The 14,021-nt window shown below is 40.5% G+C and overlaps 1 protein-coding gene and 1 long non-coding RNA gene across 2 annotated transcripts in view; one reads left to right on the top strand and one right to left on the bottom strand.

The window, feature by feature from the left end:
- ZCCHC24 (zinc finger CCHC-type containing 24) overlaps positions 1–14,021 on the bottom strand; it is a 107,019-nt gene that overhangs the window by 88,105 nt on the left and 4,893 nt on the right. The window contains exon 2 of the mRNA XM_035330690.1: positions 717–917. Within this exon, the coding sequence (XP_035186581.1) occupies positions 717–917 (201 nt within the window). The remainder of the gene's footprint in view (positions 1–716; positions 918–14,021) is intronic.
- LOC118169393 overlaps positions 4,649–14,021 on the top strand; it is a 52,196-nt gene continuing 42,823 nt past the window's right edge. The window contains exon 1 of the long non-coding RNA XR_004752062.1: positions 4,649–4,700. This is a non-coding gene — a long non-coding RNA (uncharacterized LOC118169393). The remainder of the gene's footprint in view (positions 4,701–14,021) is intronic.

The following is a 14,021-nucleotide window of genomic DNA, read 5'->3' as shown; positions in this document are numbered from 1 at the left end:
TTGGAATTGTGGAAGTTTAAGCCAGAAGCACAACTGCATCCAGCTGAAACTTGAGAGGATGGAGAAACCTTGCACATTGTGGCTTGGATCCTCAGGAAAAAAACTGCAGATCGGTAAGTGCTTTTAGTGCATGCAGGTTTATGCCGCTTCTCTGTGGAAATAAATATTGCCAGCTTTGCCACTACAAAAAAAGTTCTTGGAGTCCAAGACCATCACATCTTGCCAAGTATAGCAAACCACTTCTATCAGAGGAGACATTTTGCACTAGATAAACTTGGAGCTTGTGTTACTGCAACACTAATTCAAAGTTCCCATCCAGCGTAACAATTTCTTTTCCTTTAGCATATGTAACTCGTTATATTTTTTATTAAGTGCCATTGCTAAAATGTCTATAGAGTGTGCTGCTTGAAAATGTAGTTTACACAATCTAAGTGACAGAAAGCTACATATTAGCCACTTTTTAAGTTTCCAAAATCTACTTATGTGCCTTGAAGAGTATCTTTTATAATGCTTATCTGGTGAATGAAATAGCATTTTTTTCCATCGGCATTGTGATAAAGAATGGATTAAATGAACACATGGCTAGCTTGGCATTTTGTCAAGATATTTTTTCAGTGCTACTCTAAAGAAATATTCCAGTCAAATTCTGTGTTACTAAATGAACAAACACTGAAAATTTTCATGAGGGTTTTTCCAGAATATCATACAATGCTTACCTGTGGGCAGTCTTTGATGTAGTGTCCCTTGTTAAAGCAGAGGTGGCACAGGTAGTTAGGAGGTGGCCTCTTGCTGGGTTTTCTGGCTTCTGAAGAAAGGGATAGGTCAGAAAAATGCTCAGTGAGGGAGCTTAACCCATCCACTATGTTGTTAAGGGAGCCATAAGGAGATGCACTCTTATACAGACTGCTGCTCAGAGCCTGCAAAAGAAAAGAAAAATCGTACATGAAGTGTAGCACATGAAACAAGATTGTTCTCAGACTGGTCTGGGTAAGGGAAGGATGAAAATAGCAGAAAACATGTGAGAAGTTTTTCATTAAGAACATGGCTGCCTATTTGAGGGGAGCAATACAGAGGTCATTAATGAAGAGGTTTCTTGAAGGCAGAGCTGGTCACCCCACTGCCGGGGAACGTATGGAGCTTGCCATGGTTGATTTAGCCCAACCTTTCCACCAAGCAGTGATTGCTTTCTTGTGTTTGATCGTACCGCAGTTGTGGTGTGGTTAGAACACACAGGCAAAAAGAACAACCCACAAAAGGAAACATTTTTGTGTCCAGAACTATTTAGAAGAACAATACTGAAGTCAGGGAAAGGAAAAGAACACAAAAAAAAAAAAAAAAAAAAAAAAGTGATTTTTAATTTCCAATCCAGTTAACATGACAGTCAACATAGAGTCCTGTATTCAAGCAATAACAAGAAATGTTCAGATTCAACCTTCTGTGATTTAAATGTTTTCTGCTAAATGGTAAATACCTAGTTTTTTGTACTTCACCTCTGTAGGATCTTCACTCAATCTGCAAATCAAAAGCACGAGCTCTTAACTTGTTATTCTGTAGTTTTAAAACTAAAAAAAAACATAATCATCACCTTTATACATAATCTTCCTAATGGAGATAACAAGTATTCATTCTTTTTAATGTCCTAAGACTTAAAAGAAACTGTGTAATAGGAATTCAAGGGATAAATGGTAGCTTTCTTTTTTATTTTGTATTTTTGAACATGGTAATGAATGGTAGGAACAGAACCCATTCCTTTTCATCCTGAAATGATAGGACACATTTGATAGGGTGTTTCTCTGTTAGGTCTGATATGCCTCACAATAGTGCTATAACTGTGTAATTCTACTGGCATCAAAGAATTACTGCTGACTTAGGGGAAAGCAAGGTAAGAAGACATCCAATCTATGCCTCTATGGAGACCTTGTTTTTCAGTGCTATTGAATCCAAATATTTAAATGGAGTCTTCATATATGTTATTCAGGTATTTTGAAGGTGCATAGAAATTGGTTGAGATAGCTTGTGAAATAGATTTTAAAGGGGATTACATTTATCTCAGAGATCTCAAATATTCAGGGTATCTGTACAGTGAATGTGGTTTCTGGGTATGAGTCACATATTGAAAGAATCCTATGGAAGCCCTAGGCACCACTCTGCCCACTCTTCCTGGGGTCAAACACAGCTTACTGAGCTCCACTAACCTCCATACTCCAAAGCTGGTGCACAGCAGCAGGATCAATCCAAAGGGACACAGAGTGGGAGTCCAGAGCCCCAAACCCTGCCTTCACCTTCACATTGACCTGCTTGCTGCCCCAGAGAAAGTGATTCCAATTCTCTCTGCCAGGGAACAGAATAGCACGTTTTCTATTTACAAAACCATAAGCAGAATGAGTCCAACCTCATGGGGGACTTCCTACATCATCTGGCACTGAAATACCCAACATTTAACTCCAGCACAGTGCTGGTATAGTTCTGTACTGGTTCAAGATGTTCTGGCTGCTGAGAGGAGAGTCAGCCACTTTGTTTCAGGGTTAAACCTGTACATTTCAAAAAGAAAAGCTATTGCACAAACTGAAGAAAAGGTTTAAGCTGCTTTAGTCATCAAGTAAGCAAAGATACCTCCAACAGTCCCTGGAATTTATTTTCTAGGATTTATTGGACACTATTGGAATGAGAAATTCTTGGCATCAAATTGCTAAAAGGAAAGGGAAGTGCTACGAATGCCAAAATACTATTAATTAAGGGTCTTCAAGAAGTTCTTGTCTCCCTAGGAGCCACTTTCCCTTACATACACTTGGAAAATACAAAATGTTTTTTCTTAAGAGTCCCTCTTACCAAGAGATTCTTAAAGTACTTCACATGCATTAAACACATCAGTAACTTTGCAAATTCCCTATAATCTGATTTTTACAGAAGTGTGGATATCCACACAGAATGTGTGAAATCCCGAATTCTTTACCTTGCACTGAAACGTGAAACAACCCCTGGGGATGCAGAATGTGTAACTCCTACCCACCAGGAGGCGGCTAGTCCTGCCCCCAGGGCCAGACCAGTGAGAAGACCAAACATGCCTACCTGCTGCTTTCATTGGGCTTTGAATGGGACATATGGCTCACAGAGGTGACCGTTTTCCTTTCTACATATCCTTTACACTGAGCTACTACAACCATTATAATGGAGCATGGCTGTGTTAGGTAATTCTCTCCCAAACAGATACTTCTTGGCATTTTTCAGGTCAATGGGAGAACCAACAGGTTGTAAAGGTCACAGTTTTGGCCACCCCATCAGTAAACCTTCTTTACAAACCTTTGTTTGTTTAAACCATGGCAGCCAGAAGCTTTGTGAAAGGCCAGGACTCCATCACAGACTACTGGCTGTATTGACATGAAACCTCAGTCTTAGCAGCCACCCACAGCTCTGTGGCCGAAGTGTGACACATGGCTCTGAAAGCAGCCACCTGGTTCAGCTGGCAGGGCATTTGTGCAATATGTGCCAAAGCTGGACACACCAAAACACTGCCATGAAACACATCTCTATAATCATCTTAAGGCCCGGTGTTAAAACAAGGAGAAAAAAAAAAAAAAAAAAAAAAAAAAACAGCAGATGATGGCAGAAGAGATGATGGACATTTTCAACATCCCTGGGGCTTCAAAGAACAATTATTTCATTAAGGAAAATTCCTAGACAATCCCAAGATGCAGCCTGTCCTTCCTGGTACAGAGTCAGGCAAATTGCTTCAACAGTTCCTGCCAGCCTGACCTGGAAAACTGCCTTACATCAGTTTAACTCTGAGTCAATATGAAAAACATATCAATCTGGCACTTGAAAGATACCGTGAAGAGCAGCAATGCAAACAGCGCTACATCCTGCCCCTAGCTGTGGAAATCTCCAGTTCTTCATAACAAAATGAGGAAAAAAGCCGTTCCAAAAAGCCCAGTTATATAATAAGGGTGGTGGTGGGAAAATTCATCCTGGCTCTGGAATGAAATAGCAACATGTAAGGAATACGATGAAAGCAAATGGTGATTTAGCCCATCCTGTCTTTGTAGAAGACAAGGGATGAATTAATATTGCTGAGATACATAAACCAGTATTTTTTGTCTTGGACAATTAGCAAATCAGTAATTGAGCCCTTGCTGAGTGTTTGCACTGCTGCAAAGGGGATTTTTAAGGAGGGTTTTGAACAAAAACTTTGAATTAGTTTCACACTTAAAATGTCCAAGGGATTATCAGGGTGACGGGAAGAAGGCTGGTGGTTTTATAAAGATGACTGTAGGCAGGGAAACGGGAAGGAAGAGGGAAATGCATTCTGACTTGTTCTGACTTCGAGCATACTGGTACAGATCTGTGAGGTGCCAGGGAGACCGCTCCTCTGAGGGGTTCCACCGAAAGCAATGACTGCTTTGTGCCCACAGGGTGGCCCTAGCAAACTCAGCCTGTTTCTTTAAAATGAAGATAATACTTTTAAACTACAAATAATATTTCCCACTGGGAGCCTCACTTTGAGCTAGGGCAGGGTTTGAGCTTGGCAGTGAAGGGGTTAGTGCTCTCAGGGAGCCCAAAGACCACACTGCATGTCTTAATTAGGAGGCTCATCAGCCCAGCTGCAATGAATTCAGGATTTCCTTATCTTGCTGCACTGGGAGGGTGGGGGAGCTACTGGTAAAACTTAGAAACGTGCTTGGTGGGAAGTTCTGGCTGATAATGTAAGTTTGGTTGTTGTTTTTTGGTGTTGGTGGATTTGTTTTTCTTCTTATTGTGAAGCTTGTTGACTTAGTTGAATGGGACCCAAACTGAAAATCTGGTGGTCTGTTTTTAAAAGGTAACCTCTCTGCTCTGTAGGTCTTCAAGCTGCATCTGTCGGTGGTGCTGGGAAGTAAGGCTTCCTTTGTTATTTGTTTGCAAAGTGTTTCCAGTTAAAAGGTATGCAATCAGTAAGGTTCTAGTCCAGCCCTTTGTGACAGAAGCAGCTGTTGTCTTCTATAGCTGCCTTACCCTGCTCCCAGTTGGGCAACATATGTGAGTGACCGAAGGGTTCCAGTATCCAGCTCACCTCCAAGAAATGCCTGGTTACGTGAAGGATCTGGCAAACGCACTCGATTCCCTTGGCTGGTCCCCACCTTTCGGAGACAGCTCTGGGGATCAACGTGCCAAGAGGTGGATAAGGAAACGCTGGAACTGAATTTCTGTCTTCAGCTTCTTTTTCAGTGATGGTATTATGTTAAAAATAAAGGAAGTGGTGCTGTATGCAGTGTGATGATGCGTGGCACGCTTTAACAAATAGGTGATAAGTCTTCTTTTCTAAATATCTCCTGCTATGGCTATTGCTTTACCTGAAAAGGTATTTTTTTAACTACAATTAGGAAGCACAGATACCGTAATAGCATTTCAATTATGACAATGTTTAATGCTGCCCAAAGGTGATGGGATTACCTGTTCTTCCAGAGCCCTAGTTTATAGCTGATATTAATAACAGATAACAATCTGCTTATGTGGGAATGGCACCTGGTTATTACGACTTATCGGGGGTGATTTATTTATTTATTAGGATTTATTTAGGTATGGGATGGAGTATGTAGCGGCATGCCTGGGAAACTCAGTTTCTGCCTGGAGTTAAGTTTCTGGCTGCTGATCTCTGAAGGTGGTGTTAAGGGCTGCAGATCCACTCATTACCCGAAGCTGGAATGACCTGTGTTGGTTTAACTGGTTGACAGCCTGTGCCTGGCCAGTACATTTGTTTAGGGCCCTTGGGTTGTTTGGATTTATTTTTATTTGTAAATTACACTTCAAAGATTTTTTTTATCCCTGTCCCCCTGAAAAACAAAAACCAAACAAAGAAAACAACCAGACAAACAAACAAACAAAACCATATGCTGGTACCCCATGCCTCACTAGTTAAAAAAAGAGGACGGAGAGAAGTATTTAAACTCTGTAAATAAGCATGAAGAAAATGCAACTTCTTGTCCTTCTTGAAGGGGTGTTTAAGCCCAAATACAATAGCTAAACCTGGATAAACGGAGCCATATAATTATCCTAAACGGTTGGATTCTGCGTATAGTATCTATTCTCACAGATGTCCTTCTCGGTTTCTTCTAGTTAAAGGATTTATCACTCAGGTTTGCAGAGGTGACTGCTCCACCCTAGCAGGATAACTTCCTTTGGCTGTGGTATCATTACTGTGACTATTTGTCCAGAAATCCAGTGATTTAACACTTTTTTTTTAGAAAGAAAAAAAAAAAAGCAGCTGTCCAATAATAAAAAAAGGCAAAAAAAAAAAAAAAAAAAAAAGCAACTTGTCTAATACAATATTCTTTCCTATTTATAGCTGTTTAACAGCATCTCTAAGGACTTGTGGAAGAACCTGTTCAAGCTATATGTTGGTACGATTTGCACTGGTTCTCTCCACGTTTTTATTCATTGCTTATACTGAGGTGAGCTCCTATAGTACTTCGGTATTCTTACACTGTCATTAGTTCTTCCATGACATGAAATAGTCTGTAACTGGAAAGCAATGAGCAAAGAATTTTTGATGACTTCTTTTTGCTTTGGTATTTAGCCAACATGCTAAAGCAAACAAAAATAAAGCAGCCCTAACTTGCAGAGTTTGGTTTAAGTCAGCAGGCGCCATGGCTGTTTGAAGTTTGCTGGAAAAAGGAGTTGGGTTGCCCTGCCATCGGCATGAAGAAGTAAGGTTTTCATATACTGTAAATTATAAACATTCTCCAGTCTGTGAAGTGTCTGTGATGGTAACCAGACTAGCTATGCTAATTATTAGCCCTGCACTGAAATGTCAAAAGGTGCTGAAGTTGTTTATCAGCTTGGATTTTCATGAAGATAAGAACTGAGTACATCCCTGCACTGTGTCATGAATAAAACAGTAGGACAGACAAGTCATTGCCCTCACTCAGTTACTATTTTTATGTGAAAGGAGGGAGAAAACTGAAGCTATCAAAACAGAAATTCAGTGGCTTGTACATGCTCATATACAAAACTTAACCTGAGGGCCTGCATCTGTCTTCCTTGGTAGTCACCCAAGGTTTGTTCCTGACGTGGGACTTATCAGTGGGGCCATGCACTGTGTGTGAAAGCAGAACAGTGGTACCTGAAGATGAGTGTGTCTGGAGCAAAGCACTTCCAATCTGTGGCTTTTTTGTGCTCCAGTTCCTTATAAATGGTCAGAACAGTTCTGTGAGTTTGTTCCCAAAGAGAATATTCAATGCAGGATCAAGGTTTATGGTCAACCCAAAAGCCTTCTGAAAATAGAAGGTTAAGTAAAAAATACTGTTATAAATTTAGTTATATTAACTTCAGCCAGATCAAGTGTTTAATCACCAAGGCTGAACTGGAAAACCTCAAAAACTGCTTCTCTATGGCTTATGTCTGCTTTAGCTCTTCTGCCAAACTATAGATACCTTTACAGAGAATAGTTACACGTTACTGAGTAAAATTTTATCACTGGACAAGTGGAAGCAAAGCTTATCACTTCCTGAAGAAAATGCCTGGAGGAAGGAAAAAAGACCCAGGCTTGTTTCCTTCTGAAGCCAAAGCTTGTCCGCTGTCAAAAAACTTGGTCCTTAGGCTGACTTTAAGAAAATGTCAATTACTCAAGTTCCTCCCTTAATGTAGGTAAATGTAGATGAGTCAAGTGTACCTAAGTTCATCCTTCTTCTGTAGGGGGATTTAGATAAGCATATGCTTATATTAATCTGCTAATGCCTGCTTCTAAATATTCTCGGAGAGAGGCACTAGGATTTTCCTTCTAGAGAAATGGTGTTTTGAGGAGACAACTCTGAATGTGGCATGACTTGTCAGTAGTTGTGAAGCAACTCAATGGTAGGGCAATGAATCCTTAATGTAGTAGCTAGATCTATCTAATCTAGCTCTTCTAGATCTGCCGGCTTGGCTGACTGTGGCTTTTCAGACAGTAATTGCTTCTCACCTCTTAAATTGCATAACAGCAAGTGGCTGCGATATGCTTCTCTGTACCATTTGCGTACCTTCACTTCATGGAAGAGTTGAAGAGCAACACATGGAACCATCTCGCCTCACTTTAAATCTGCTGATCTTTAGAGTCTTGATCCGAAGTTTTCAGTGTTTGCCATTCAGGACTTTCATACATCTACAGATCTTTAAAAGTGCTGCTCCCTGTCTGCTCAGTGGTGCAGAGGTAAAAAAGCTGGCAGTTAAGAAGTTTGATCACTGCTGAACTTCAGGCAGGGCTCAGAGCTCTCTGCCAGAAGTGTGATCCTTCCTGTAGCAGCAACAGGGGAAGGTTTGGTGTGGATGTCAGTGGGGACACTTGTCTTAGACACTATACAGCGACTTCACAAACTGTCTTTAATGTCCACTAACAGAAAGGTGGAAAAGGAAAGGACAGATTTCTGGTCAGAGGTGTGCAGTCTTGGAGGAACTCTCTATCTCGTACCAAGCTCTGCAGGGATCCTTTTCATCAGCTGAAGGCTAAACAACTGCCCGCTTATGTTAGAGAAGCTCCAACACATGAGCACTATATTAGGGACAAGGGAGACCATTCACACTGCAAATTACTTTAACACATCCCCACAGGAGCCTTCATTTCTCAGCCTGTCCCTGGGCTGCCTGCAGCTGGATCTCCCCCAGGTCGCAGCCCAGTAACCTCCCTGACCTTCTCAGAACAAGCGGTGGTGGGGGCAGGAAGGCCCCACCAGATCCCGCAATCCTGGTGCCTCGTAATGCTGCTGAAAAACGGGCATGTTTTGTGGGTGTCAGGATGGGGTTCTCAGGCTACACTGAGGCTATGAAGGTGGTTATAAAGCGAGGGGAGAAACGGATGGACGTATTTTGACCCCTGCACTTTAATACCCACAGCCACATTCTGTTAACATCTCTGTTTCCTGCAGGAAATCTTGTCTCAATCTGACCTACAGTTTGAAAAACAAGAGTCAGGTTTCCTTTCATTTGGTGGGTCTTTTGACACTCCAAACATAAGAAAAATAACACCCGGAAATAGATATGTGCCTGTTTAAGGCACACTTAAGAAAGCATTTACCTCCTGTGCAGCTCTTACATGATGAAAGGTTCTGCTAAGAAATGTTCATTTTGGGTTAAATAGAACTTTAAGTCTGAGACACTTTTGTTTATATCATTTACATTCAGTAATGCCTTCTTGGCACAGAAACCTCTGCGATGGCTGCCAAAGTTTAAAAGAGGCAAAGCTAAGGTCACTGTCAGAGGTAGAAACAATACATCATCTTCCCAGAGCGGGCCCCTCACAATGTGCTTAGGGCCTCAGTTTCTGCACTCATGGGAAGACAAAAACTTTTCCTAAATTGAATATAGTGAAGAAAATAAATTGCTTCCATTTATTTAAACGACAGGCTGGAATTTCATCTTGCGACTCTAGCTTTTGGATAGTTTTATCTATATCTATACCCACGCTCTGAACCAGTTGTGATAGAGCATAGCTTCAAGTGTGATCTGAGCAAGCGGGTATAAAACTTCACATTCTGCTTCAGATAAATTATAACAATTGAGCGATCTGGTTTCAAATTAGACTTAAGGATTTTTTTTCCCCAGGTTGTTTGTTGGGGTAATGAAGGTATAATTTTATTAATTTCAGTTGCAATGTGTTTTGGAGGAAGATGGTTGTAAGAATGCCTCCATATTTCAAGGACAGGCCCCTGATGCTCAAACCCTGTTCTCTCACAAGCCCTTATGTATCCCTCTTTTCAGGATGCAACATGTGTACAATAGGTCCATTGCTTTCCATTCAGCCCCAGGTATCCACAGCCCTGATGAATACACACGTATAGGTGCCTGGCAGGCTAGCTTAGTGCAAATAGATAAAGGCTCCTCCTCCCAAACACTTCCTTTCTCCCTGCTACAATCTCAAAGGGGCTCAGAAATCTGGGACTCCTGGTTTGGCAAGAGAGGGATCGTCTTGCTCCCATAGGCTACTAAGATGTTTGCTTGGCTAGCAGTTAGCTGGATGAGATGTAAATATAGATAGCCAGATTCCTGAAATCCTTCTTGGGCACTGCACTTGTGTTCATTCAAAAGAGACACCAAATCCTGCCGTGTCCTTGGAGTAGCTGGGGGTGGTCTTTTTATGTAGCAGGAACATATTTCTGTTTTGGGTGTGAAAACCAGAGCCATACACCTCACAGAATTTCTCTGGACTGTGAGGGTATTTGCTTATCTTCAAACTGAATCTTGAGAGACACAAAACGTATTTCTCAAGATGCAGGTTTTGGAATACCACGCAACAGTTCTCCAAGCAGCAGCAGTCATCAGTGGGTATGGAAGAACTAAGAAAAAGGACTGCAGGAGGCTCCTTAAAGGCCCTCCTTCTCAAGCTATTGGACTTCTTAGCATTTGCTCACACCAAAACCCAGAAAGTAATGGGCTAGGCTTGTGATTACATTAGAATTTGATAACTTAAAACCCCGAGTCTCAAAACAACCATGCTAGCCTGGGTAGGCAACAAGGGACAGACAAAACCTAGTGCTCCTAACTTTTCTGAAGTGAATCTCTCTGTAATTTTAGGTTCCACTTCTAGCAGAAGTAGGTTCTACTTCTAGTTTTCATTCCTAGAAGAAACTGATCTATGTTGTGACACTTATGAAATGCCATCTGTCCAAGTTCTGTTGGAATTGCTGAAAGACTTGAATAGCTTTGTAAAACTTAATCAGTTCCTTCACTCCACTATAACTTCTCTGGAACCCAGACAGAAACTGAAGTAAACTGCAAGGAAGCAAAGACTTAAATTCTTTCCATTTAATTTAATCATTTCATCATGGCTTTCTAAAAGAGGAAGAAGGGCAACGCAGGAGAGTGGCAAAATGGGCATCAGGCAGCTGGCAATTCCCCTAGGGGAGGAAACTGAGGACGGGTACAAATATCAACTATTACGTTTCAGAAAGCAGCCCAGAAGCTTTAAGGTGATATCCACTATCACTTCTTAGGCATCATTTATATCCATACATGTAGTTTTGATAACAAAAAAATTGTTTCTGCCTCTATGCAATTCCTTATCAATGTCGTATGATTAGCTTTGTAATATCTGTGCCTGGGTCTTCATGCAAATGCACAGAGTCAGAATTTATATGGGCCACTTAAATTCAGAACTAGAAAATTGCCTTGCATTAATCCTCACCTAGTGACTGTCAATAATGTGATCTCTTCTGAACTTTTATAACTTCTTGCAGTGGTGCTGTTTCTTGCTGTCTTGTACAAATCCACAAAATCCCCACAACCAAGTTTTAAATAAATAGGAGGGAAAGGGGAGTGACTTTGGCTTGTGGATAAAGTCATTGTTTTGTACGCATTTGGATTTTCTATTCATTCCATGCTTTTCATAAATGTAGTGGTTCATGTCAGATTTAACTGATTGTCTGTGCAGTTAAATGGAGAAGCGTCTTCCTTTTCTGAGTAATTGAGTTGATGTCGAAGGAGCAAAAGAGGAAGGGATGAAAAATCTTTACCCAACAGTTGTATCACAGTTACATCACCCCTTTGTTTGGGTGCCTTGGCATGAAAGACACTGTGAAATAACTGTAACTGAGAACTGCATGTATAAAATAGAATTGTAATAGGAATCTTGCATGCTTTTGCCTCTGACTGTCTGGGTGGGGTTTTTTGTTTGTTTCTTTCCCTGTGTGTACCACCTGGCAAACATTTCAAGACATGGATGTATTTCTGAGACTAAAAGTGAATGCCTATGCTCTTCTTAGTTTGCGTGTCCCAAGTGATCTGTAAGAGTTGGCAATAATTTTTCAACTAATTGGGAAGAATACATATAATTGCTCTATTTTCCATTGCTGTTATTTTTTTAATGATTAGATTAAAAAGAGATCAGTGGTTAAAAAAAAAAAAAGGCCCATATCCCTCTTCTGCATGACATAATGTAAGTTTAGCAATTAGTATTTTAGCTCTTGCCAGTTTTTCAAACACAACCTTTGATGTAATGTTGTGTGGCTAAATACTTGTGTTGCCATGAAGCAGAAGACAACTCTAAGTAACATTTCAACAAGGTAACACTAGAGGCAGAGCAGATGCACTGCAGAGCTGCAGTAATGTTGGTTGCAGGTGTGGGGAGGGTAACGAGGTAAAGAGGCTCTGGCTACTGGGCTAACAACAGCATATCTTCACCAGCAGCTTGCTTCCATGAGGTTTCTGCTCATCCTTACTCAGATAAAGAATCCCAAGGAAAAGCAATGCAACTGTACTTAGAATACTTAAAAGTTTGAAATATTAATATATATCCTGGTGAGCAGAGAAGTCAAAAGCCATGCCTAAGGGATACAAATGGAAGACTGTATGATGATTTGACTTCCCACTTTGGAAAATAAGAAATACATTTTGTATAAGATTCCATTTCATATAACGCCTTCATGGATGTAGTTAATTTATTTTGTTCTGGTTTTGGTTCCGCTCCCTGTCCCAAGCAAAAAGTGTTTCCCAAAGACAAAAGTAGCAAAGCAGGAGGCCATGGCTGCAGAAGCAGTGACAGAGGGGAGGGAGGAAAAAAAAAAAAAAATGCTTCTGGGCTTTAAATTCGTCTTAGCACTCACCTGAATTTTGCATTTTACAGCACACATCAAACTCGAATTGAAAATGCAGTAGTTGCTAGATCTGAGACTCTGAGACCAGAACGCAGCTGGGGGTGTGAAATCTGTACTTTCTGTGCTGAAGCAGCGCTTTCAAAAGATCTTTAAAGATGGCTGCACGGGAGGACAGAGGCTGACAGGCTGATACCCCAGAAGTCTGCTGACTCACAGAGGTTCAGCTCTCTCAAATCCCTTGCAAGGACCAGTGCAAAAAAGAAATGCATGAGACAGTGCGAGTACCAATGTATGTTGTGGTGCATGTATACAGAAGCAATTACGTTTTTTAAAGTTTGAAACATATGCTTTGCATGCTGACAGCGTAGACTTGCAAAGAGTCCCTCATCTTTAAAAATGATTGATTTATTTTTTAATAACCTTAAACCCATTATTGTTAGCAGTAGTGGTCAGGTGTCTTAGAAATGACAGGGATTAAAAAACAATGATTGTTTTGGATTGATTACTTCAGTTATCTGACAGCATTGTTCTAATATTTTTTACCTTTGTAGGCAGTTTTGTGACAAGAAAAGAGAAGGAAGTACATGTTGTTCTTGGTTTTCTTTTTTTTTTTTTTTTTTTTTCCTCCCCTTTTAAATACCATTTGTAAAACCACAGAAAAGCCTTTGCACCCGGGGAGGAGGCAGAAGGGAGATTGCACCTGAACTGCCATGCAAGTTCTTGAAAAGCAGTCTCAAAGGAGTTGACTGTTACTTTACATAGCCACAAGATATCTGTAATATATCATCATCCTGAGTCAGAGAGCAGACGGGCCTCCAACACAAGAACTGCTGAGCTATTGCCTTTTCAAGTTAAGTTTAAGTTTTAGCACTTAAATAAACAATAATGAGAAAAATCAAGGCAAGGAGATCAATCAAATAATAATCACTGTTATTAATGGATGTTTTAAGAGTAATTTACAGCTGGCAGTCTTAGTGGAATGTTTAATTATTCCATAATATAGTAGATTTTTTCTCAAATATGTGAAATTCCTAGTACTCCGACTTTATCTAAATGACTTTGGTCAGGCTGCTCACATTTTTAGGGTGCAGACATAGTTGCTAGATCTTATTTGCAGACAGATTTTTTGTGTGTATGTGTTTTTGAAGTAATACTTGAACTTTCTCCTTTTCTTAAGAAAAACCTAAATGTTTCAGCTTGAGAAATAGCAACATCTAATACTGAAAATGTAAAGGCCAACTGAGGCCAGCAGCCAGACTCCCTTGCTGTTGTCTTTGTCCAGGTAAGAAAACCTTACTGCAGGAACAGCCCTGTGCAGTGTGTTTGATGCTTTGTGGTCCTACGCACTGTTTGGCTGTGCTAAAAGCAAATCTTACACTTACTGGGAGAATACGTAAATACAGGAACCAAAACTTTTTAAGAATTATTTTCAATGTGACTTCATGTACTGAAGGCAACCTATACACTGCGCTACATTTAAGGACA

This window comes from Oxyura jamaicensis, chromosome 6 (genome assembly GCF_011077185.1).
Source record: "Oxyura jamaicensis isolate SHBP4307 breed ruddy duck chromosome 6, BPBGC_Ojam_1.0, whole genome shotgun sequence".
NCBI lineage: Eukaryota > Metazoa > Chordata > Aves > Anseriformes > Anatidae > Oxyura > Oxyura jamaicensis.
Note: the sequence above shows the minus strand (reverse complement) of the source record. Positions and strands in the feature narration are given on the sequence as shown.